General features: G+C 44.5%; 1 protein-coding gene across 1 annotated transcript in view; it reads right to left on the bottom strand.

The window, feature by feature from the left end:
• LOC128662718 (protein DENND6B-like) overlaps positions 1 to 21863 on the bottom strand; it is a 574365-nt gene that overhangs the window by 235210 nt on the left and 317292 nt on the right. Inside the window, exon 15 of the mRNA XM_053716624.1 lies at positions 15751 to 15840. Coding sequence (XP_053572599.1) covers positions 15751 to 15840 — 90 coding nt within the window. The remainder of the gene's footprint in view (positions 1 to 15750; positions 15841 to 21863) is intronic.

Here is a 21863-nt window from a genome sequence, read left to right as displayed (position 1 = left end):
ACTCCCACTAACTCACTCACGCTCCCACTAACAGACTCTCTCCCACTCCCGCTACCTCCCACTAACTCACTCACTCTCTCACGCTAACACTACCAACTGACTATCTCACGCTAACACTACCAACTGACTCTCTCACGCTAACACTACCAACTGACTCTCTCACACTAACACTAACTCACTCTCAAAAAATCGCAAAATCTCTATTCTTAACTCTCCAAAGACCCACCAGCAACACAGTCAAAGAAGCCCTGCTTGTGTGGTGCTTATATACCCTGTGTAAATGTTTAATGATGTCCCAATTTCCATTGTAATTAGTGTTCAGGTGTGCTTTATTAGCAATTAATATTATTGCAATGTGTATTAGGTGTGTTAATTTGCGCATGCTCATTTTGAGTTGGTATTTGTGGAATGTGTAGAATGCGATGATGTCATAGTGGTCGTTTTCTCTAACATTGTCCAATAGTATTCTTTTTAAATGTGAATTTGCGATGGTGTGTTCTTCGTGAAGTGTTGTATATGTATGTTTTTCATAATATATAATGATATTGAATGCGATTTTTTTTTTAGTGTATGTATATATTTTTTAATCCTTGTTGTTATTGTGCGATTTTCCGCATCTTAAAGTATATGCGTATTCCACGTATAAATAGTATTAAAACTTCCCCCGCTTGTGAATGTGTAATGCTTGTGTGCTTTGTTGATTGATTGATGTTGTGACATTTGCGGCGTGTTATTGTTGTGCATGATGTGGTATGCGTCATATGACCGAGCTGTGCGTATTTCTCGCGAGATCGAGTGTTAGGTGAAAAAAGCTATTTTTTGCCTTTCCCATTGTTCTCTATGGGAGACTGTCTAACGCGGGCAGGATTACGCGTGTGACATACACGCGTTAGGAGCATCGTTAGATGGTCTTATATTAACTCTAAATACCGGAGTCAAACAATGCCGTGCGTTAGACATAAAACACGCGTGGCGTTAACAGCCCATCTACCGCCGAACTCTAAATCTAGCCGTGAGTGAGGAGAAGCAGAGGACTACTGAGTAGGAACAAGCAGAGGACTGAGTGAGGAGAAGCAGAGGAATACTGAGTAAGAACAAGAAGAGGACTGAGCGAGGGGAAACAGAGGAATACTGAGTAAGAACAAGCAGAGTACTGAGTGAGGAGAAGCAGAGGACTACTGAGTAAGAACAAGAAAAAGACTGAGTGAGGAGAAGCAGAGGAATACTGAGTAAGAACAAGAAGAGGACTGAGTGAGGAGAAACAGAGGACTATTGAGTAAGAACAAGCAGAGGACTGAGTGAGGAGAAGCAGTGGAATACTGAGTAAGAACAAGCAGAAGACTGAATGCGGAGAAGCAGAGGAATACTGAGTAAGAACAAGCAGAGGACTGAGTGAGGAGAAGCAGAGGAATACTGAGTAAGAACAAGCAGAGGACTGAGTGAGGAGAAGCAGAGGAATACTGAGTAAGAACAAGCAGAAGACTGAGTGAGGAGAAGCAGAGGAATACTGAGTAAGAACAAGCAGAGGAATGAGTGCGGAGAAGCAGAGGAATACGGAGTAGGAACAAGCAGAGGACTGAGTGAGGAGAAGCAGAGGAATACTGAGTAAGAACAAGCAGAGGACCGAGTGAGGAGAAACAGAGGAATACTAAGTAAGAACAAGCAGAAGACTGAGTGAGGAGAAGCAGAGGAATACTGAGTAAGAACAAGCAGAGGACTGAGTGAGGAGAAACAGAGGAATACTGAGTAAGAACAAGCAGAGGACTGAGTGAGGAGAAGCAGAGGAATACTGAGTAAGAACAAGAAGAGGACTGAGTGAGGAGAAGCAGAGGAATATTGAGTAAGAACAAGCAGAGGACTGAGTGAGTAAGAACAAGCAGAGGAATACTGAGTAAGAACAAGCAGAGGACTGAGGGAGGAGAAGCAGAGGAATACTGAGTAAAAACAAAAAGAGGACTGAGAGAGGAGAAACAGATGACTACTGAGTAAGAACAAGCAGAGGACTGAGTGAGGAGTAGCAGGGGAATACTGAGTAAGAACAAGCAGAGGACTGAGTGAGGAGAAGCAGAGGAATACTGAGTAGGAACAAGCAGAGGACTGAGTGAGGAGAAGCAGAGGAATACTGAGTAAGAACAAAAAGAGGACTGAGAGAGGAGAAACAAAGGACTACTGAGTAAGAACAAGCAGAGGACTGAGTGAGGAGTAGCAGAGGAATACTGAGTAAGAACAAGCAGAGGACTGAGTGAGGAGAAGCAGAGGAATACTGAGCAGGAACAAGCAGAGGACTGAGTGAGGAGAAGCAGAGGAATACTGAGTAAGAACAAGCAGAGGACTGAGTGAAGAGAAGCAGAGGAATACTGAGTAAGAACAAAAAGAGGACTGAGAGAGGAGAAACAGATGACTACTGAGTAAGAACAAGCAGAGGACTGAGTGAGGAGTAGCAGAGGAATACTGAGTAAGAACAAGCAGAGGACTGAGTGAGGAGAAGCAGAGGAATACTGAGTAGGAACAAGCAGAGGACTGAGTGAGGAGAAGCAGAGGAATACTGAGTAAGAACAAAAAGAGGACTGAGAGAGGAGAAACAAAGGACTACTGAGTAAGAAGAAGCAGAGGACTGAGTGAGGAGTAGCAGAGGAATACTGAGTAAGAACAAGCAGAGGACTGAGTGAGGAGAAGCAGAGGAATACTGAGTATGAACAAGCAGAGGACTGAGTGAGGAGAAGCAGAGGAATACTGAGTAAGAACAAGAAGAGGACTGAGTGAGGAGAAGCAGAGGAATACTGAGTAAGAACAAAAAGAGGACTGAGTGAGGAGTAGCAGAGGAATACTGAGTAAGAACAAGCATAGGACTGAGTGAGGAGAAGCAGAGGAATACTGAGTAGGAACAATCAGAGGACTAAGTGAGGAGAAGCAGAGGAATACTGAGTAAGAACAAGAAGAGGACTGAGCGAGGGGAAACAGAGGAATACTGAGTAAGAACAAGCAGAGTACTGAGTGAGGAGAAGCAGAGGACTACTGAGTAAGAACAAGCAAAAGACTGAGTGAGGAGAAGCAGAGGACTACTGAGTAAGAACAAGAAGAGGACTGAGTGAGGAGAAACAGAGGAATAATGAGTAAGAACAAAAAGAGGACTGAGCGAGGGGAAACAGAGGACTACTGAGTAAGAAAAAGCAGAGTACTGGGTGAGGAGAAGCAGAGGACTATTCAGTAAGAACAAGCAGAGGACTGAGTGAGGAGAAGCAGTGGAATACTGAGTAAGAACAGGCAGAAGACTGAGTTAGGAGAAGCAGAGGACTGAGTGCGGAGAAGCAGAGGAATACTGAGTAAGAACAAGCAGAGGACTGAGTGCGGAGAAGCAGAGGAATACTGAGTAAGAACAAGCAGAAGACTGAGTGAGGAGAAGCAGTGGAATACTGAGTAAGAACAAGCAGAGGACTCAGTGCGGAGAAGCAGAGGAATACGGAGTAGGATCAAGCAGAGGACTGAGTGAGGAGAAGCAGAGGAATACTGAGTAAGAACAAGCAGAGGACTGAGTGTGGAGAAGGAGAGGAATACGGAGTAGGAACAAGCAGAGGACTGAGTGAGGAGAAGCAGAGGAATACTGAGTAAGAACAAGCAGAGGACTGAGTGAGGAGAAACAGAGGAATACTGAGTAATAACAAGCAGAAGACTGAGTGAGGAGAAGCAGAAGAATACTGAGTAAGAACAAGCAGAGGACTGAGTGAGGAGAAACAGAGGAATACTGAGTAAGAAGAAGCAGAGGACTGAGTGAGGAGAAGCAGAGGAATATTGAGTAAGAAGAAGCAGAGGACTGAGCGAGGGGAAGCAGAGGAATACTGAGTAAGAACAAGCCAAGGACTGAGTGAGGAGAAGCAGAGGAATACTGAGTAAGAACAAGCAGAGGACTGAGTGAGGAGAAGCAGAGGAATATTGAGCAAGAACAAGCAGAGGACTGAGTGAGGAGAAGCAGAGGAATACTGAGTAAGAACAAGCAGAGGACCGAGTGAGGAGAAGCAGAGGAATATTGAGTAAGAACAAAAAGAGGACTGAGAGCGGAGAAACAGAGGACTGAGTAAGAACAAGCAGAGTACTGAGTGAGGAGAAGCAGAGGACTATTGAGTAAGAACAAGCAGAGGACTGAGTGAGGAGAAGCAGTGGAATACTGAGTAAGAACAAGCAGAGGACTGAGTGAGGAGAAGCAGAGGAATATTGAGTAAGAACAAAAAGAGGACTGAGAGCGGAGAAACAGAGGACTGAGTAAGAACAAGCAGAGTACTGAGTGAGGAGAAGCAGAGGACTATTGAGTAAGAACAAGCAGAGGACTGAGTGAGGAGAAGCAGTGGAATACTGAGTAAGAACAAGCAGAAGACTGAGTGAGGAGAAGCAGAGGACTGAGTGAGGAGAAGCAGAGGAATATTGAGTAAGAACAAAAAGAGGACTGAGAGCGGAGAAACAGAGGACTGAGTAAGAACAAGCAGAGTACTGAGTGAGGAGAAGCAGAGGACTATTGAGTAAGAACAAGCAGAGGACTGAGAGAGGAGAAACAGATGACTACTGAGTAAGAACAAGCAGAGGACTGAGTGAGGAGAAGCAGTGGAATACTGAGTAAGAACAAGCAGAAGACTGAGTTAGGAGAAGCAGAGGAATACTGAGTAAGAACAAAAAGAGGACTGAGTGAGGAGAAACAGAGGAATAATGAGTAAGAACAAAAAGAGGACTGAGCGAGGGGAAACAGAGGACTACTGAGTAAGAACAAGCAGAGTACTGGGTGAGGAGAAGCAGAGGACTATTGAGTAAGAACAAGCAGAGGACTGAGTGAGGAGAAGCAGTGGAATACTGAGTAAGAACAAGCAGAAGACTGAGTTAGGAGAAGCAGAGGACTGAGTGCGGAGAAGCAGAGGAATACTGAGTAAGAACAAGCAGAGGACTGAGTGCGGAGAAGCAGAGGAATACTGAGTAAGAACAAGCAGAAGACTGAGTGAGGAGAAGCAGTGGAATACTGAGTAAGAACAAGCAGAGGACTCAGTGCGGAGAAGCAGAGGAATACGGAGTAGGATCAAGCAGAGGACTGAGTGAGGAGAAGCAGAGGAATACTGAGTAAGAACAAGCAGAGGACTGAGTGTGGAGAAGGAGAGGAATACGGAGTAGGAACAAGCAGAGGACTGAGTGAGGAGAAGCAGAGAAATACTGAGTAAGAACAAGCAGAGGACTGAGTGAGGAGAAACAGAGGAATACTGAGTAATAACAAGCAGAAGACTGAGTGAGGAGAAGCAGAAGAATACTGAGTAAGAACAAGCAGAGGACTGAGTGAGGAGAAACAGAGGAATACTGAGTAAGAAGAAGCAGAGGACTGAGTGAGGAGAAGCAGAGGAATATTGAGTAAGAAGAAGCAGAGAACTGAGCGAGGGGAAGCAGAGGAATAATGAGTAAGAACAAAAAGAGGACTGAGCGAGGGGAAACAGAGGACTACTGAGTAAGAACAAGCAGAGTACTGGGTGAGGAGAAGCAGAGGACTATTGAGTAAGAACAAGCAGAGGACTGAGTGAGGAGAAGCAGTGGAATACTGAGTAAGAACAAGCAGAAGACTGAGTTAGGAGAAGCAGAGGACTGAGTGCGGAGAAGCAGAGGAATACTGAGTAAGAACAAGCAGAGGACTGAGTGCGGAGAAGCAGAGGAATACTGAGTAAGAACAAGCAGAAGACTGAGTGAGGAGAAGCAGTGGAATACTGAGTAAGAACAAGCAGAGGACTCAGTGCGGAGAAGTAGAGGAATACGGAGTAGGATCAAGCAGAGGACTGAGTGAGGAGAAGCAGAGGAATACTGAGTAAGAACAAGCAGAGGACTGAGTGTGGAGAAGGAGAGGAATACGGAGTAGGAACAAGCAGAGGACTGAGTGAGGAGAAGCAGAGAAATACTGAGTAAGAACAAGCAGAGGACTGAGTGAGGAGAAACAGAGGAATACTGAGTAATAACAAGCAGAAGACTGAGTGAGGAGAAGCAGAAGAATACTGAGTAAGAACAAGCAGAGGACTGAGTGAGGAGAAACAGAGGAATACTGAGTAAGAAGAAGCAGAGGACTGAGTGAGGAGAAGCAGAGGAATATTGAGTAAGAAGAAGCAGAGGACTGAGCGAGGGGAAGCAGAGGAATACTGAGTAAGAACAAGCCGAGGACTGAGTGAGGAGAAGCAGAGGAATACTGAGTAAGAACAAGCAGAGGACTGAGTGAGGAGAAGCAGAGGAATATTGAGTAAGAATAAGCAGAGGACTGAGTGAGGAGAAGCAGAGGAATACTGAGTAAGAACAAGCAGAGGACTGAGTGAGGAGAAGCAGAGGAATATTGAGTAAGAACAAAAAGAGGACTGAGAGCGGAGAAACAGAGGACTGAGTAAGAACAAGCAGAGTACTGAGTGAGGAGAAGCAGAGGACTATTGAGTAAGAACAAGCAGAGGACTGAGTGAGGAGAAGCAGTGGAATACTGAGTAAGAACAAGCAGAAGACTGAGTGAGGAGAAGCAGAGGACTGAGTGAGGAGAAGCAGAGGAATATTGAGTAAGAACAAAAAGAGGACTGAGAGCGGAGAAACAGAGGACTGAGTAAGAACAAGCAGAGTACTGAGTGAGGAGAAGCAGAGGACTATTGAGTAAGAACAAGCAGAGGACTGAGAGAGGAGAAACAGATGACTACTGAGTAAGAACAAGCAGAGGACTGAGTGAGGAGAAGCAGTGGAATACTGAGTAAGAACAAGCAGAAGACCGAGTTAGGAGAAGCAGAGGAATACTGAGTAAGAACAAAAAGAGGACTGAGAGAGGAGAAACAAAGGACTACTGAGTAAGAACAAGCAGAGTACTGAGTGAGGAGTAGCAGAGGAATACTGAGTAAGAACAAGCAGAGGACTGAGTGAGGAGAAGCAGTGGAATACTGAGTAAGAACAAGCAGAGGACTGAGTGAGGAGAAGCAGAGGAATACTGAGTAAGAACAAAAAGAGGACTGAGAGAGGAGAAACAAAGGACTACTGAGTAAGAACAAGCAGAGGACTGAGTGAGGAGTAGCAGAGGAATACTGAGTAAGAACAAGCAGAGGACTGAGTGAGGAGAAGCAGAGGAATACTGAGTAGGAACAAGCAGAGGACTGAGTGAGGAGAAGCAGAGGAATACTGAGTAAGAACAAGAAGAGGACTGAGTGAGGAGAAGCAGAGGAATACTGAGTAAGAACAAAAAGAGGACTGAGTGAGGAGTAGCAGAGGAATACTGAGTAAGAACAAGAAGAGGACTGAGTGAGGAGAAGGAGAGGAATACTGAGTAAGAACAAAAAGAGGACTGAGTGAGGAGAAGCAGAGGAATACTGAGTAGGAACAAGCAGAGGACTGAGTGAGGAGAAGCAGAGGAATACTGAGTAAGAACAAGAAGAGGACTGAGCGAGGGGAAACAGAGGAATACTGAGTAAGAACAAGCAGAGGACTGAGTGAGGGGAAGCAGAGGAATACTGAGTAAGAACAAGCCGAGGACTGAGTGAGGAGAAGCAGAGGAATACTGAGTAAGAACAAGCAGAGGACTGAGTGAGGAGAAGCAGAGGAATATTGAGTAAGAACAAGCAGAGGACTGAGTGAGGAGAAGCAGAGGAATACTGAGTAAGAACAAAAAGAGGACTGAGAGAGGAGAAACAGATGACTACTGAGTAAGAACAAGCAGAGGACTGAGTGAGGAGTAGCAGAGGAATACTGAGTAGGAACAAGCAGAGGACTGAGTGAGGAGAAGCAGAGGAATACTGAGTAAGAACAAGAAGAGGACTGAGTGAGGAGAAACAGAGGACTACTGAGTAAGAACAAGCAGAGGACTGAGTGAGGAGAAGCAGTGGAATACTGAGTAGGAACAAGCAGAAGACTGAGTGCGGAGAAGCAGAGGAATACTGAGTAAGAACAAGCAGAGGACTGAGTGAGGAGAAGCAGAGGAATACTGAGTAAGAACAAGCAGAGGACTGAGTGAGGAGAAGCAGAGGAATACTGAGTAAGAACAAGCAGAAGACTGAGTGAGGAGAAGCAGAGGAATACTGAGTAAGAACAAGCAGAGGAATGAGTGCGGAGAAGCAGAGGAATACTGAGTAAGAACAAGCAGAGGACTGAGTGAGGAGAAGCAGAGGAATACTGAGTAAGAACAAGCAGAGGACTGAGTGAGGAGAAACAGAGGAATACTAAGTAAGAACAAGCAGAAGACTGAGTGAGGAGAAGCAGAGGAATACTGAGTAAGAACAAGCAGAGGACTGAGTGAGGAGAAGCAGAGGAATACTGAGTAAGAACAAGCAGAGGACTGAGTGAGGAGAAGCAGAGGAATACTGAGTAAGAACAAGCAGAGGACTGAGTGAGGAGAAGCAGAGGAATACTGAGTAAGAACAAGCAGAGGACTGAGTGAGGAGAAGCAGAGGAATACTGAGTAAGAACAAGCAGAGGACTGAGTGAGGAGAAGCAGAGGAATACTGAGTAAGAACAAGCAGAGGACTGAGTGAGGAGAAGCAGAGGAATACTGAGTAAGAACAAGCAGAGGACTGAGTGAGGAGAAGCAGAGGAATACTGAGTAAGAACAAGCAGAGGACTGAGTGAGGAGAAGCAGAGGAATACTGAGTAAGAACAAGCAGAGGACTGAGTGAGGAGAAGCAGAGGAATACTGAGTAAGAACAAGCAGAGGACTGAGTGAGGAGAAGCAGAGGAATACTGAGTAAGAACAAGCAGAGGACTGAGTGAGGAGAAGCAGAGGAATACTGAGTAGGAACAAGCAGAGGACTGAGTGAGGAGAAGCAGAGGAATACTGAGTAAGAACAAAAAGAGGACTGAGAGAGGAGAAACAAAGGACTACTGAGTAAGAACAAGCAGAGGACTGAGTGCGGAGAAGCAGAGGAATACGGAGTAGGAACAAGCAGAGGACTGAGTGAGGAGTAGCAGAGGAATACTGAGTAAGAACAAGCAGAGGACTGAGTGAGGAGAAGCAGAGGAATACTGAGTAAGAACAAGCAGAGGACTGAGTGCGGAGAAGCAGAGGAATACGGAGTAGGAACAAGCAGAGGACTGAGTGAGGAGTAGCAGAGGAATACTGAGTAAGAACAAGCAGAGGACTGAGTGAGGAGAAGCAGAGGAATACTGAGTAGGAACAAGCAGAGGACTGAGTGAGGAGAAGCAGAGGAATACTGAGTAAGAACAAGTAGAGGACTGAGTGAGGAGAAGCAGAGGAATACTGAGTAAGAACAAAAAGAGGACTGAGTGAGGAGTAGCAGAGGAATACTGAGTAAGAACAAGCAGAGGACTGAGTGAGGAGAAGCAGAGGAATACTGAGTAGGAACAAGCAGAGGACTGAGTGAGGAGAAGCAGAGGAATACTGAGTAAGAACAAGAAGAGGACTGAGCGAGGGGAAACAGAGGAATACTGAGTAAGAACAAGCAGAGTACTGAGTGAGGAGAAGCAGAGGACTACTGAGTAAGAACAAGCAAAAGACTGAGTGAGGAGAAGCAGAGGACTACTGAGTAAGAACAAGAAGAGGACTGAGTGAGGAGAAACAGAGGAATAATGAGTAAGAACAAAAAGAGGACTGAGCGAGGGGAAACAGAGGACTACTGAGTAAGAACAAGCAGAGTACTGAGTGAGGAGAAGCAGAGGACTATTGAGTAAGAACAAGCAGAGGACTGAGTGAGGAGAAGCAGTGGAATACTGAGTAAGAACAAGCAGAAGACTGAGTGAGGAGAAGCAGAGGACTGAGTGCGGAGAAGCAGAGGAATACTGAGTAAGAACAAGCAGAGGATTGAGTGCGGAGAAGCAGAGGAATACTGAGTAAGAACAAGCAGAAGACTGAGTGAGGAGAAGCAGTGGAATACTGAGTAAGAACAAGCAGAGGACTCAGTGCGGAGAAGCAGAGGAATATGGAGTAGGATCAAGCAGAGGACTGAGTGAGGAGAAGCAGAGGAATACTGAGTAAGAACAAGCAGAGGACTGAGTGTGGAGAAGGAGAGGAATACGGAGTAGGAACAAGCAGAGGACTGAGTGAGGAGAAGCAGAGGAATACTGAGTAAGAACAAGCAGAGGACTGAGTGAGGAGAAACAGAGGAATACTGAGTAATAACAAGCAGAAGACTGAGTGAGGAGAAGCAGAAGAATACTGAGTAAGAACAAGCAGAGGAAAGAGTGAGTAAGAACAAGCAGAGGAATACTGAGTAGGAACAAGCAGAGGACTGAGTGAGGAGAAGCAGAGGAATATTGAGTAAGAAGAAGCAGAGGACTGAGCGAGGGGAAGCAGAGGAATACTGAGTAAGAACAAGCCGAGGACTGAGTGAGGAGAAGCAGAGGAATACTGAGTAAGAACAAGCAGAGGACTGAGTGAGGAGAAGCAGAGGAATATTGAGTAAGAACAAGCAGAGGACTGAGTGAGGAGAAGCAGAGGAATACTGAGTAAGAACAAGCAGAGGACTGAGTGAGGAGAAGCAGAGGAATACTGAGTAAGAACAAGCAGAGGACTGAGTGAGGAGAAGCAGAGGAATATTGAGTAAGAACAAAAAGAGGACTGAGAGCGGAGAAACAGAGGACTGAGTAAGAACAAGCAGAGTACTGAGTGAGGAGAAGCAGAGGACTATTGAGTAAGAACAAGCAGAGGACTGAGTGAGGAGAAGCAGTGGAATACTGAGTAAGAACAAACAGAAGACTGAGTGAGGAGAAGCAGAGGACTGAGTGCGGAGAAGCAGAGGAATACTGAGTAAGAACAAGCAGAGGACTGAGTGAGGAGAAGCAGAGGAATACTGAGTAAGAACAAGCAGAAGACTGAGTGAGGAGAAGCAGAGGAATACTGAGTAAGAACAAGCAGAGGACTGAGTGAGTAAGAACAAGCAGAGGAATACTGAGTAAGAACAAGCAGAGGACTGAGTGAGGAGAAGCAGAGGAATACTGAGTAAGAACAAGCAGAGGACTGAGTGAGGAGAAACAGAGGAATACTGAGTAAGAACAAGCAGAAGACTGAGTGAGGAGAAGCAGAGGAATACTGAGTAAGAACAAGCAGAGGACTGAGTGAGGAGAAGCAGAGGAATACTGAGTAAGAACAAGCAGAGGACTGAGTGAGGAGAAGCAGAGGAATACTGAGTAAGAACAAGCAGAGGACTGAGTGAGGAGAAGCAGAGGAATACTGAGTAAGAACAAGCAGAGGACTGAGTGAGGAGAAGCAGAGGAATACTGAGTAAGAACAAGCAGAGGACTGAGTGAGGAGAAGCAGAGGAATACTGAGTAAGAACAAGCAGAGGACTGAGTGAGGAGAAACAGAGGAATACTGAGTAAGAACAAGCAGAGTACTGAGTGAGGAGAAGCAGAGGACTACCGAGTAAGAACAAGCAAAAGACTGAGTGAGGAGAAGCAGAGGACTACTGAGTAAGAACAAGAAGAGGACTGAGTGAGGAGAAACAGAGGACTATTGAGTAAGAACAAGCAGAGGACTGAGTGAGGAAAAGCAGAGGAATACTGAGTAAGAACAAGCAGAGGACTGAGTGAGGAGAAGCAGAGGAATACTGAGTAAGAACAAGCAGAGGACTGAGTGAGGAGAAGCAGAGGAATACTGAGTAAGAACAAGCAGAGGACTGAGTGAGGAGAAGCAGAGGACTACTGAGTAAGAACAAGCAGAGGAATGAGTGAGAGAGGCAGAGGAATACTGACTAAGAACAAGCGAAGACTGAGTGAGGAGAAGCAGAGGAATACTTGAGTAGAACAAGCGAGACCGAGACCGAGTGAGGAGAAGCAGAGGAATACTGAGTAAGAACAAGCAGAAGACTGAGTGAGGAGAAGCAGAGGAATACTGAGTAAGAACAAGCAGAAGACTGAGTGAGGAGAAGCAGAGGAATACTGAGTAAGAACAAGCAGAGGACTGAGTGAGGAGAAGCAGAGGAATACTGAGTAGGAACAAGCAGAGGACTGAGTGAGGAGAAGCAGAGGAATACTGAGTAAGAACAAGCAGAGGACTGAGTGAGGAGAAGCAGAGGAATACTGAGTAAGAACAAGCAGAGGACTGAGTGAGGAGAAGCAGAGGAATACTGAGTAAGAACAAGCAGAGGACTGAGTGAGGAGAAGCAGAGGAATACTGAGTAAGAACAAGCAGAGGACTGAGTGAGGAGAAGCAGAGGAATACTGAGTAAGAACAAGCAGAGGACTGAGTGAGGAGAAGCAGAGGAATACTGAGTAAGAACAAGCAGAGGACTGAGTGAGGAGAAGCAGAGGAATACTGAGTAAGAACAAGCAGAGGACTGAGTGAGGAGAAGCAGAGGAATACTGAGTAAGAACAAGCAGAGGACTGAGTGAGGAGAAGCAGAGGAATACTGAGTAAGAACAAGCAGAGGACTGAGTGAGGAGAAGCAGAGGAATACTGAGTAAGAACAAGCAGAGGACTGAGTGAGGAGAAAGCAGAGGAATACTGAGTAAGAACAAGCAGAGGACTGAGTGAGGAGAAGCAGAGGAATACTGAGTAAGAACAAGCAGAGGACTGAGTGAGGAGAAGCAGAGGAATACTGAGTAAGAACAAGCAGAGGACTGAGTGAGGAGAAGCAGAGGAATACTGAGTAAGAACAAGCAGAGGACTGAGTGAGGAGAAGCAGAGGAATACTGAGTAAGAACAAGCAGAGGACTGAGTGAGGAGAAGCAGAGGAATACTGAGTAAGAACAAGCAGAGGACTGAGTGAGGAGAAGCAGAGGAATACTGAGTAAGAACAAGCAGAGGACTGAGTGAGGAGAAGCAGAGGAATACTGAGTAAGAACAAGCAGAGACTGAGTGAGGAGAAGCAGAGGAATACTGAGTAAGAACAAAAGAGGACTGAGAGAGGAGAACAGAGGAATACTGAGTAAGAACAAGCAGAGGACTGAGTGAGGAGAAGCAGAGGAATACTGAGTAGGAACAAGCAGAGGACTGAGTGAGGAGTAGCAGAGGAATACTGAGTAAGAACAAGCAGAGGACTGAGTGAGGAGAAGCAGAGGAATACTGAGTAAGAACAAGCAGAGGACTGAGTGCGGAGAAGCAGAGGAATACTGAGTAGGAACAAGCAGAGGACTGAGTGAGGAGAAGCAGAGGAATACTGAGTAGGAACAAGCAGAGGACTGAGTGAGGAGAAGCAGAGGAATACTGAGTAAGGAACAAGCAGAGGACTGAGTGAGGAGAAGCAGAGGAATACTGAGTAAGAACAAGCAGAGGACTGAGTGAGGAGAAGCAGAGGAATACTGAGTAAGAACAAGCAGAGGACTGAGTGAGGAGAAGCAGAGGAATACTGAGTAAGAACAAGCAGAGGACTGAGTGAGGGGAAGCAGAGGAATACTGAGTAAGAACAAGCCGAGGACTGAGTGAGGAGAAGCAGAGGAATACTGAGTAAGAACAAGCAGAGGACTGAGTGAGGAGAAGCAGAGGAATATTGAGTAAGAACAAGCAGAGGACTGAGTGAGGAGAAGCAGAGGAATACTGAGTAAGAACAAGCAGAGGACTTCGTGAGGAGAAGCAGAGGAATACTGAGTAAGAACAAGCAGAGGACTGAGTGAGGAGAAGCAGAGGAATATTGAGTAAGAACAAAAAGAGGACTGAGAGCGGAGAAACAGAGGACTGAGTAAGAACAAGCAGAGTACTGAGTGAGGAGAAGCAGAGGACTATTGAGTAAGAACAAGCAGAGGACTGAGTGAGGAGAAGCAGTGGAATACTGAGTAAGAACAAGCAGAAGACTGAGTGAGGAGAAGCAGAGGACTGAGTGAGTAAGAACAAGCAGAGGAATACTGAGTAAGAACAAGCAGAGGATTGAGTGCGGAGAAGCAGAGGAATACTGAGTAAGAACAAGCAGAAGACTGAGTGAGGAGAAGCAGTGGAATACTGAGTAAGAACAAGCAGAGGACTCAGTGCGGAGAAGCAGAGGAATATGGAGTAGGATCAAGCAGAGGACTGAGTGAGGAGAAGCAGAGGAATACTGAGTAAGAACAAGCAGAGGACTGAGTGTGGAGAAGGAGAGGAATACGGAGTAGGAACAAGCAGAGGACTGAGTGAGGAGAAGCAGAGGAATACTGAGTAAGAACAAGCAGAGGACTGAGTGAGGAGAAACAGAGGAATACTGAGTAATAACAAGCAGAAGACTGAGTGAGGAGAAGCAGAAGAATACTGAGTAAGAACAAGCAGAGGACTAAGTGAGGAGAAACAGAGGAATACTGAGTAAGAAGAAGCAGAGGACTGAGTGAGGAGAAGCAGAGGAATATTGAGTAAGAAGAAGCAGAGGACTGAGCGAGGGGAAGCAGAGGAATACTGAGTAAGAACAAGCCGAGGACTGAGCGAGGAGAAGCAGAGGAATACTGAGTAAGAACAAGCAGAGGACTGAGTGAGGAGAAGCAGAGGAATATTGAGTAAGAACAAGCAGAGGACTGAGTGAGGAGAAGCAGAGGAATACTGAGTAAGAACAAGCAGAGGACTGAGTGAGGAGAAGCAGAGGAATACTGAGTAAGAACAAGCAGAGGACTGAGTGAGGAGAAGCAGAGGAATACTGAGTAAGAACAAGCAGAGGACTGAGTGAGGGGAAGCAGAGGAATACTGAGTAAGAACAAGCCGAGGACTGAGTGAGGAGAAGCAGAGGAATACTGAGTAAGAACAAGCAGAGGACTGAGTGAGGAGAAACAGAGGAATACTGAGTAAGAAGAAGCAGAGGACTGAGTGAGGAGAAGCAGAGGAATATTGAGTAAGAAGAAGCAGAGGACTGAGCGAGGGGAAGCAGAGGAATACTGAGTAAGAACAAGCAGAGGACTGAGTGAGGAGAAGCAGAAGAATACTGAGTAAGAACAAGCAGAGGACTGAGTGAGGAGAAATAGAGGAATACTGAGTAAGAAGAAGCAGAGGACTGAGTGAGGAGAAGCAGAGGAATATTGAGTAAGAAGAAGCAGAGGACTGAGCGAGGGGAAGCAGAGGAATACTGAGTAAGAACAAGCCAAGGACTGAGTGAGGAGAAGCAGAGGAATACTGAGTAAGAACAAGCAGAGGACTGAGTGAGGAGAAGCAGAGGAATATTGAGTAAGAACAAGCAGAGGACTGAGTGAGGAGAAGCAGAGGAATACTGAGTAAGAACAAGCAGAGGACTGAGTGAGGAGAAGCAGAGGGATACTGAGTAAGAACAAGCAGAGGACTGAGTGAGGAGAAGCAGAGGAATACTGAGTAAGAACAAGCAGAGGACTGAGTGAGGAGAAGCAGAGGAATATTGAGTAAGAACAAGCAGAGGACTGAGTGAGGAGAAGCAGAGGAATACTGAGTAAGAACAAGCAGAGGACTGAGTGAGGAGAAGCAGAGGAATACTGAGTAAGAACAAGCAGAGGACTGAGTGAGATGGCTGCGCACACTGAAGTACTCTCAAGGAAGCACCATTGAAATAACTAAAGCACACAATCGTGTAAGGTAGCCAAATGCAAAGGTAACACAGAGGAACAGAATTAGCCCTTTCCCAACTTTAGACAAAACAAAGAGTAACAGGGGTAGGGGTCTGGGCTAACACAGTCTCTAATATAGTGGTAAGCAGGGGAGTGGTCAGTTCTGTCCACCCTCCAAAGAAGAAAGGCTCTTATTGGAGAATATAGGTAAGGTAGAACCATAATAGTATGTGGGCAGCTGAAGAGGTGTAAGGAAGTCTGGCATGCAGAGAGGAAGTGATGTCTGGCCATAAGTGCACGTTATGAAGGGGAAAGAATAAGGGGAGAAAGATATGAGAATAGCAGAAAGATGGAGGTATCGGTTCTTACTAGGGGAAGGATGAAGCTCTGAGTGAGATCATATAGATGTTTTCGGAGCAGAGCACTGAGAGTAGAAGAAGGTGATTTCTTTTGAAGACCCTATAAAAAGTGAGCAAGAATAAACATACATCTATCAAAACTGGCTCAGATGTGCAACACTAACATAATAATAAAATACAAAAGATAAAGGGAGCCACATAGTGCAAATCAGCTGATAAAACCAGACAGTTGTTATAAAACAAAGTCTATCCTACTCACGTGATAAAAAGCACAAAAGTCCTAGACAGGCAGACTGGATCTAAAAAGTCGTCCGGCAGACTGGATCCAAAGTCGTCCGGCAGACTCTTAGGCACAACTGGAGCAGGGGATATCCTCGTCCCAATCAGCGGTCAGCAGGCAAAAATCCAGGATGAAATAAAGTGTAGCATCGAGATGAATAAAAGTTTAAACGTTTTGATAGCCTGAGGAAACAGTGCTGTGCCACTGAGAAACGCATTGCTGTTGTTTTAAGCTTTTTATTAAAACTTTTAAACTTTATTCATCTCGCTGCTACACTTTATTTCATCCTGGATTTTTACCTGCTGACCGCTGATTGGGACGAGGATATTCCCTGCTCCAGTTGTGCCTAAGAGTCTGCCGGACGACTTTTTGGATCCAGTCTGCCTGTCTAGGACTTTTGTGCTTTTCATCACGTGAGTAGGATAGACTGTTTTATTACCACGGTCTGGTTTTACCAGCTGATTTGCACTATGTGGCTCCCTCTATCTTTTGTATTTTAGAATTTCTTTCCTGTGTTTTGGCGTGACACTGCCTGGAGGTGTGGAATTCCTTGGTCATCGGATTGAGTTTTTTCTATTCAAGGACTCCCTCTCATATATTTATATTTTTGGACTGCCGTTCATATTTTACATTCTGACCTCAGTTCTAATACGTATATACCTATTTGATCTGCTATCACTATCACTGCATCTATTTTATGTTGATTTTGTTTTTATACCCGTTTGCTTACACTGTGTATCTGTTGTGCATATTTGTGACGTATTATCACTCTGTTACATACCTTATACCTTGTCACACATATTTTATATAGGCATAGTGACACATACTATCTCATATAGGTATTATTGGATTTTTATACACTATGCTTATAGGTTATAGTGACATTGCCCATCATTGTACAGCTTGGCGCCTCTTATAGATATTAGCTTGGCTCCTTTTTGCACCTAACATATCTTGTTATATTACTAACATAATAATAATAATACGGATAATACAACTACTACTACTAATAACAATAACAAAATAATAAAAATAGTAATAATAATAATAATTATAGTAATAACAACAATAATAATAAACATAATACCAATACTAATAATAACAACAATAATAAAAACCAAAATGTATGCTTACCTGATAAATTTATTTATTTCCGGATATGGTGAGTCCACAGCATCCTCAATTACTATTGGGAATATCACTCCTGGCCAGCAGAAGGAAGCAAAGAGCACCACAGCCAAGCTGTTAAGTATCACTCCCCTTCCCACAAACCCCAGTCATTCGACCGAAGGTAAATGGAGAAAAAAGGAGTAACACAAGGTGTAGAGTTGTCTGAGGTTTAGTAAAAAAAAACTGTCTTAAAATAAAGGGCGCGGCCGTGGACTCACCATATCCAGATATAAATAAATTTATCAGGTAAGCAGAAATTTTGTTTTCTTTCCTAAGATATCCCATATCAAGTCCTCAATTACTGTTGGGAATCAATACCCAAGCTAGAGGACACAAAGGACTAGGGAGGGACAAGACAGGTAGACCTAAACAGAAGGCACAGCCGCTTGAAGAACCTTTCTCCCAAAAGAAGTCTCCGCCGATGCAAAAGTGTAAAATGTATAAAATTTGGAAAGAGTATGCAGAGAAGACAAAGTTGCAGCCTTGCAAATTTTTTCCACAGAAGCTTCATTTATAAAAGCCCAAGAAGAAGAGACAGCCCTAGTGGAATGAGCTGTAATTCTCACAGGAGGCTCCTGTCCGGCAGTCTCATAGGTCAAACAAATTATAATTCTCAACCAGAGAGAAAGAGAAGTAGCAGAAGCTTTCTGACCACGTTTCCCAGAAAAACAAACAAACAAACAGGGCAGAAGATTGGCAAAAATCCTTAGTTGTCTGTAGGTAGAATTTTAGAGCATGCACAACATCCAAGTTGTGCAATAAACGTTCCTTATGAGAAGAAGGATTAGGACATAGAGAAGGAACAACAATTTCCTGATTAATATTTCTATCCGAAACAACTTTAGAAAGGAAACCAAACTTAGTACAAAGAACCGCCTTATCAGCATGAAAGATAAGGTAAGGCGAATCACACTGCAAAGCCGAGAGTTCCGAGACTCTCCGAGCAGAAGAGATAGCAATAAGAAACAAAACCCTTCCAAGATAACAACTTAATATCTATGACATGCATTGGCTTAAACGGAGCCTGCTGCAAAACTTTAAAAACAAGGTTAAGGCTCCAAGGAAGAGCAACGGACTTAAACACAGGCCTGATTCTGACCAAGGCCTGACAAAAAGATTGCACATCTGGTACATCCGCTAGACGCTTATGTAGCAAAACAGATAAAGCAGAAATCTGACCTTTTAGAGTACTGACCGACAAACCCTTCTCCAGACCTTCCTGGAGAAAAGACAAAATCCTAGGAATCCTGACCCTACTCGAAGAGTAGCCCTTGGATTCACACCAATAAAGATATTTATGCCATATCTTATGGTAAATCTTTCTAGTAACAGGCTTGCGAGCCTGAATCATGGTCTCACTGACCGACTCAGAAAAACCACGCTTAGATAGAAATAAGCATTCAATCTCCAAGCAGTCAGCTTCAGAGAAATGAGATTTGGATAAAGGAAGGGACCCTGAAGTTGTAGGTCCTTCCTCAGAGGCAGTCTCCAAGGTGGGAGAGACGACATCTCCATTAGCTTTGCATACCAGATCCTGCAAGGCCACGCAGGAGCTATTAGAATCACCAACGCTCTCTCCTGTTTGATACGATCAATGACTCTTGGCAGGAGAGCAAACAGAGGGAACATGTATGCCAGCCTGAAATCCCAAGGGACCGCCAGAGCATCTATCAAAGCAGACTGTGGATCCCTTGACCTTGAACCGTACCTTGGAAGCTTGGCATTCTGCCGAGATGCCATCAGATTCAGTTCCGGCACCCCCCCATCTGAGGGATAAGCTGGAAAACATCTCTGGATGGAGTTCCCACTTCCCGACATGAAAAGTCTGTCTGCTCAGAAAATCCACTTCCCAATTGTCCACTCCTGGATTCACTTTCCATCCGCGGGAACGTAGAAAAGACAACAAGATCTCTGTATGAGACTTTGCTTGTTGAAAAGATGGAGCCTGAACCAGAATGTCATTCAGATAAGACGCAACAGCAATTCCCTGAGCCCTGACCACTGCCAAGAGAGCCCCCAGAACCTTTGAGAAAATTCTGGGAGCTCTCGCAAGGCCAAATGGAAGAGCTACAAACTGAAAGTGTTTGTCTAAAAAGGCAAATCTCTGAAATTTGTGATGATCCCTGTGAATGGGAACATGGAGGTACGCATCCTTCAGGTCTATGGTCGTCATGAACTGACCCTCTTGAAATAAATGAAGAATGGAACGGATTGTTTCTATCTTGAAGGACGGTACTCTGAGAAATTTGTTTAGACACTTCAGGTTTAAAATAGGTCGGAAAGTTCCCTCTTTTTTGGGAACTACGAACAGATTGGAATAGAAACCTAGTCCCTGTTCCTGGACTGGAACTGTTACTCCTCTCTTTTTATCTGGTCTGCAGATAACCTTGAGAGGTGGAACCAGCCCCTGGGAGGAAAAGTTTTTAATTTAAATTTGTAACCCTGAGATACTATGTCCACAGCCCAGGGATTTGGGACATCTTGTACTCATGCTTGGTAAAAATGAGAAAGTCTTCCCCCCGCATTATCCGCTCCTTGATCGGGGGCAACCCCTTCATTCTAATTTAGAATCAGCTGTGGGCTTCTTTGATTGCTTGCCATTGTTCCGAGACTGACTGGGTTTCCAAGAAGGCTTGGGTTCCTGCTTGGCACAGGAAGGGGAAGACTTACGAAAGTTACGAAAGGAACGAAAACTACTTTGACGTCCTTTCGGTCTATTCTTCTTATCGTGAGGAAGAAAAGACGCTTTACCACCCATGATATCAGAAATGATTTCTGTCAGGCCAGGTACAAATAAGGTCTTACCCTTGTAAGGAATAGCCAAAAGTTTGGACTTAGATGAAACATTCGCTGACCAAGATTTCAGCCACAAAGTTCTGCGCGCTAATACAGCAAAACCAGAGATTTTGGCTCCCAATTTAATAACCTGCAATGAAGAACCACTAATAAAGGAATTGGCTAACTTAAGAGCCTTAATCCTGTCTTTGATCTCCTCCAAGGGAGTCTCTACCTGTAGAGACTCGGACAAAGCGTCAAACCAATAGGCTGTCGCACTTGTCACAGTGGCAATACACATTGCAGGTTGCCATTGGAGACCTTGATGAACATACATTTTTTTCAAATAAGTCTCAAACTTCTTGTCCATTAGATCCTTAAAAGAGCAACTATGCTCAATAGGAATAGTAGTTCTATTAGCCAGAGTAGAAATGTCCCCTTCCACTTTGGGCACCATTTGCCACGACACCTTAATCGAGTCAGCAACAGGAAAAATCTTTTTAAAGACAGGAGATGGGAAAAAGGAATCCTAAGTGTCTCTCCCATTCCTGTGCAATAAATTTCCATAGCATGGTCTGGCACAGGAAACACCTCCACCGAGAAAGGAACATCAAAGTATTTATTGAGTTTACTAGATTTCCTAGGGTTGACAGCGACAGGGGTATCAGAGTCGTCCAGGGTAGCCAAAACCTCCTTTAACGGAGGTGTTCAAGCTTAAATCTGAAGTATACCACTTCAGCAGCAGATTAATTAATTCAACTGTCCGAATCTGAGATCTCACCCTCAGAGGCTACTGACATATCCTCTTACTCAGACTCATGAGGATGTGCAACCTGAGTAGCAGATAATGGAACAGAAACCTTACTTTCTGACTCTCTAAATTTCCTCTTGTGTTTTCCCTTTACTATTTGAAAAGCAGATAACGCTGCGGAAAACGCAGAAGATACCTGCGCAGCAAAATCTTCAGGCAAATACACTCCCCCAGAAGATTGAGAGGAACTGCAGGGCACTGTATGTGACGCCAAAGAGTTATTGCACCAAAGCACACTGATATCTCAATAAATAAGCCCATAAAGTTAACCCCTTCCTCTAAGGAGCTAAACACGGTCTCTCTGTCACATAAAAAACAAGGTATTAACCCTGTATTAAAGTGCCTGCACACTGCCATTTAAAATACTTACCAAGGATAATGATAAGTCCCATAATCTGCAACTTTCAGTGCCAGCCTTCCCCAGCACTTACCTGCATTCTAGCTGTCCGGCAAGAGGGCAGCTCACACAGTGTGGAAGGAAGACAACTCCTTACAGAGGCCTGTAGAAAAAAGAAAGATCAAAGCAAAGCTACTCTGGCTTTCTATACTAGGGCAGCAAATATGTTAGGAAAACACAGTAAGGCCCACCTTACTGCCCACCTAACTGCTTTAAAACCACCACGACTCTACTGAAGAGATTAACGTGGACTACGGTTAGACCCAATTCTTGAAACAAAGGAAAGATCATAGTAAACCTACAATGGCTTTCTAAAAACAATAAAATCTTGCTTGTAGTGAAGAATCTTCAGACACCAAAAACTTCACCTTCTCCATGACAGAGGCAAAGAGAATGACTGGGGTTTGTGGGAAGAGGATTGATACTTAACAGCTTGGCTGTGGTGCTCGCTGCCTCCTCCTGCTGACCAGGAGTGATATTCCCAACAGTAACTGAGGACGCCGTGGGCTCACCATATCTTAAAAGAAACAATATTAATAATAACAAAAATACTATTATCACAATGAGTAGGTTACAGTAATGATATAACACTGTATCCTATACTAATATCACAGTGATAAAGTTACAGTAATGATATAACACTGTATCCTATACTAATATCACAGTGAGTAGGTTACAGTAATGATATAA

This window comes from Bombina bombina, chromosome 6 (assembly GCF_027579735.1).
Source record: "Bombina bombina isolate aBomBom1 chromosome 6, aBomBom1.pri, whole genome shotgun sequence".
NCBI classification, from domain to species: Eukaryota; Metazoa; Chordata; class Amphibia; order Anura; family Bombinatoridae; genus Bombina; species Bombina bombina.
Note: the sequence above shows the minus strand (reverse complement) of the source record. Positions and strands in the feature narration are given on the sequence as shown.